General features: G+C 45.1%; 1 protein-coding gene across 1 annotated transcript; it reads left to right on the top strand.

The window, feature by feature from the left end:
- Positions 1-328: 328 nt before the first annotated feature.
- OARD1 (O-acyl-ADP-ribose deacylase 1) lies at positions 329-2203 on the top strand. The gene is made up of 5 exons (XM_010182222.1): positions 329-385; positions 925-1069; positions 1242-1300; positions 1680-1792; positions 2101-2203. Exons 1-5 carry the CDS (start codon positions 350-352, stop codon positions 2201-2203), a joined length of 456 nt encoding a protein of 151 aa, XP_010180524.1. The 5' UTR covers positions 329-349.
- The last annotated feature ends 344 nt before the right edge of the window (positions 2204-2547 follow it).

Below are 2547 nucleotides of genomic sequence, written 5' to 3'. Positions count from 1 at the left end.
GGTGTGGCCTGCTGTGGGGTTTCCTGAAGGGGCAGGGGTGATTTGGAAGAGAATGTGAGGCCTGTGGGTGTCAGTTGTGTGGTGGCCCTGGGCTGGGGCCTACTTGTACCTCCTGGGCTGGAGCTGTGGGGCTGCAGTGGGAAAGCTTGCACCACGCTGTTTGGGTACTGGCTTCCTCCTTATTTGTTTTCAGGGGCTGTCTTGACTCTCCTAGCTGTCCCACAGATAAAGCAGGTTCAGGCTTGCACCTTTTGGCACACCAGTTTATTGCCTAGTTTGATGTTCGTAATAACTCTTTCTCTTTGCCCTTTTTCTGGTCACAGGAGCCTTCACTGTAGCCCACGTTACCATGGCCACCCACTTATCCAAGGATCAGGAGGAGAGGGTGCGTAGAAAATAGGTTATCTGGGTTACTGCTGTGATATGTATCTTGTAAAGATACCTTCAAGTCCCCCTAATAACACGGAAGCTGGCTGTACTATGTCGTGTTCTAGAGGAAAGTGGCTGTTACTGCTAATTTTCATGTGCTTTTGTGCTTATGTGAGTGATTTAGATACTGTGCAACAGCACAGAGCTCATGTGCTTAACTAAATGTGTGGTAATACCCAGCACTAACACTGGTAGCGTGCTGGACTGGTCCAGTTGGAGTCCCTATGATGTAATTCTCCTTTCTAAACATTGATTTTGTAAAATTAACTGTTGAGCTGGCATGTAATGCTCATAATTTATCTTGTAGAAAAGGTAGTTATCTGTATGTTGGGTTTGTAATTTGTGCCAACTCATTTACTTACGAGCAGCATCTTAAACTGGAAGCCTTACACTCTTTACTGTACAGGTTTGCCTGATTCATTGTTACCTGAGTGCTCTTTTATCGGAGGCTGCACTCTTATTTTAATTTACCCTTCTCTTTGTGGTGTTTTCCAGATCAAATGTGTTAAGGGGGACCTTTTCTCCTGCCCCCAGACGGACGCACTGGCTCATTGCATCAGCGAGGACTGTCGCATGGGCGCGGGCATCGCTGTTCTCTTTAAGAAAAAGTTTGGAGGCGTACAAGAGCTGTTGGATCAACGTGAGTGAGACCCGTAGGGTGGACATGCAGGAGCTGAAGGGAAAACCTTGATGCCCACCTGTAAGGGTGTTCCAAGTGGCTCAGGGTGCAGGGGAAGTTGTGTAATGCAATGTAACTGTTTTAAAAATACCTTCACTTGAGAAGAATGCCTTCACTGATTTCTTCACTTTAGAAAAGAAGACTGGGGAGGTGGCAGTTCTCCAAAGAGAGGACCGATATATTTACTACCTGGTAAGAGCGGGACATGACTCAGGCACTTCCCTGTAACTAAGCTCTATTAGATGTGGTGATGAGGGCTTTAATAGTCATGTTTTTGAGTATGTTCACTCTTAAATAAGAGGCATGAGATGCTTTACTCAAATATTGCTAGTTGAGGAGAAGCCAAGCTGTCTTGTCTACGTATATTTAAACTGTAAATGGACAGAACTAGCTGCTAAATTAGACTGTTTTAAGCTGTGAAACATAGTTCTTCTTCCAAGTCTTTGTCTCTTTGCAGTAGCAAGTCTGGGTGCGGAGCTTCAGAGCATAGTGGAATGGGTTTTTTTAAAAAAGCAAGTAGTTGGCAATGATCGTGCCAAAGGCACAGCTGACCTTTTCCATTTGTGCTTAGATTACGAAGCAGAAAGTTTCTCACAAACCGACGTATGAGAATATGCGAAAGAGTTTAGAAGCCATGAAAGTTCACTGTCTGAATAATGGAGTTACTGACATTTCCATGCCCAAGTAAGCTGCTGTGATGTAAATACTTCAGTGTTTCTTGCATGAGAGATGATCCCTTGCCTTGAAATAACTGTTCAAGCATCCATTTCTGCTCAGTTCTTCAGTTGTGCGAATGAAATTTGCATTTTCGAGTGCATTTAAACGATAACAAGATATACAGACTTGGTTGTTGCCTTGTTTTAACTGCATTATGTTAATTTATGGTGAGCTGAGTTAGTGCCACATAAAATAGTAGCTGCTTGAAGAGTTAGTTGTTCACAGCATGCTCCAGAAGAGGCCCTTACAGCTGTGTTGGTGTCTTTATTTTCCAGGATTGGATGTGGACTTGACCGCCTGGAGTGGGATAAGGTCTCAGCAATACTCGGGGAAGTGTTTGAAGACACTGATATAAAGATCACAGTTTACACTCTGTGAGCAGAAGAGGTTAAAGAGCCCCTTTTCCCTTGCGTTCAGGACTGGAAACCTGTTAAGTGATGAGGGAGGAACCTGCATGCTGAGCACATGCTTTGGGTGTAGCTCACTCTTGTGTTGGCAGTGGCTTTTAACAAATAAATAAGCTCCAGAGCAGCTAATTTGGGAGGTGGTGTTCAGGGAGCCTGTGAAGAAGGCAGGCGTGTTGTGGCCCTCGGGGAGTTTGTGGTGTGTCCCAGCAAACCACCAGATGTCACTGGTCCTCCACGGAGCACCTGCCTGCACCAGAGCTGCAAGTTAAAGCTGACTGTTCCTATGCAGAGTGAAATAGGAGCTGTCTGTTGCTT

Source organism: Mesitornis unicolor, unplaced genomic scaffold, assembly GCF_000695765.1.
Source record: "Mesitornis unicolor isolate BGI_N332 unplaced genomic scaffold, ASM69576v1 scaffold2314, whole genome shotgun sequence".
Taxonomy (NCBI): Eukaryota; Metazoa; Chordata; class Aves; order Mesitornithiformes; family Mesitornithidae; genus Mesitornis; species Mesitornis unicolor.
The sequence above is the reverse complement of the archived record's forward strand: the minus strand, read 5'-3'. Positions and strand labels throughout refer to the sequence as shown.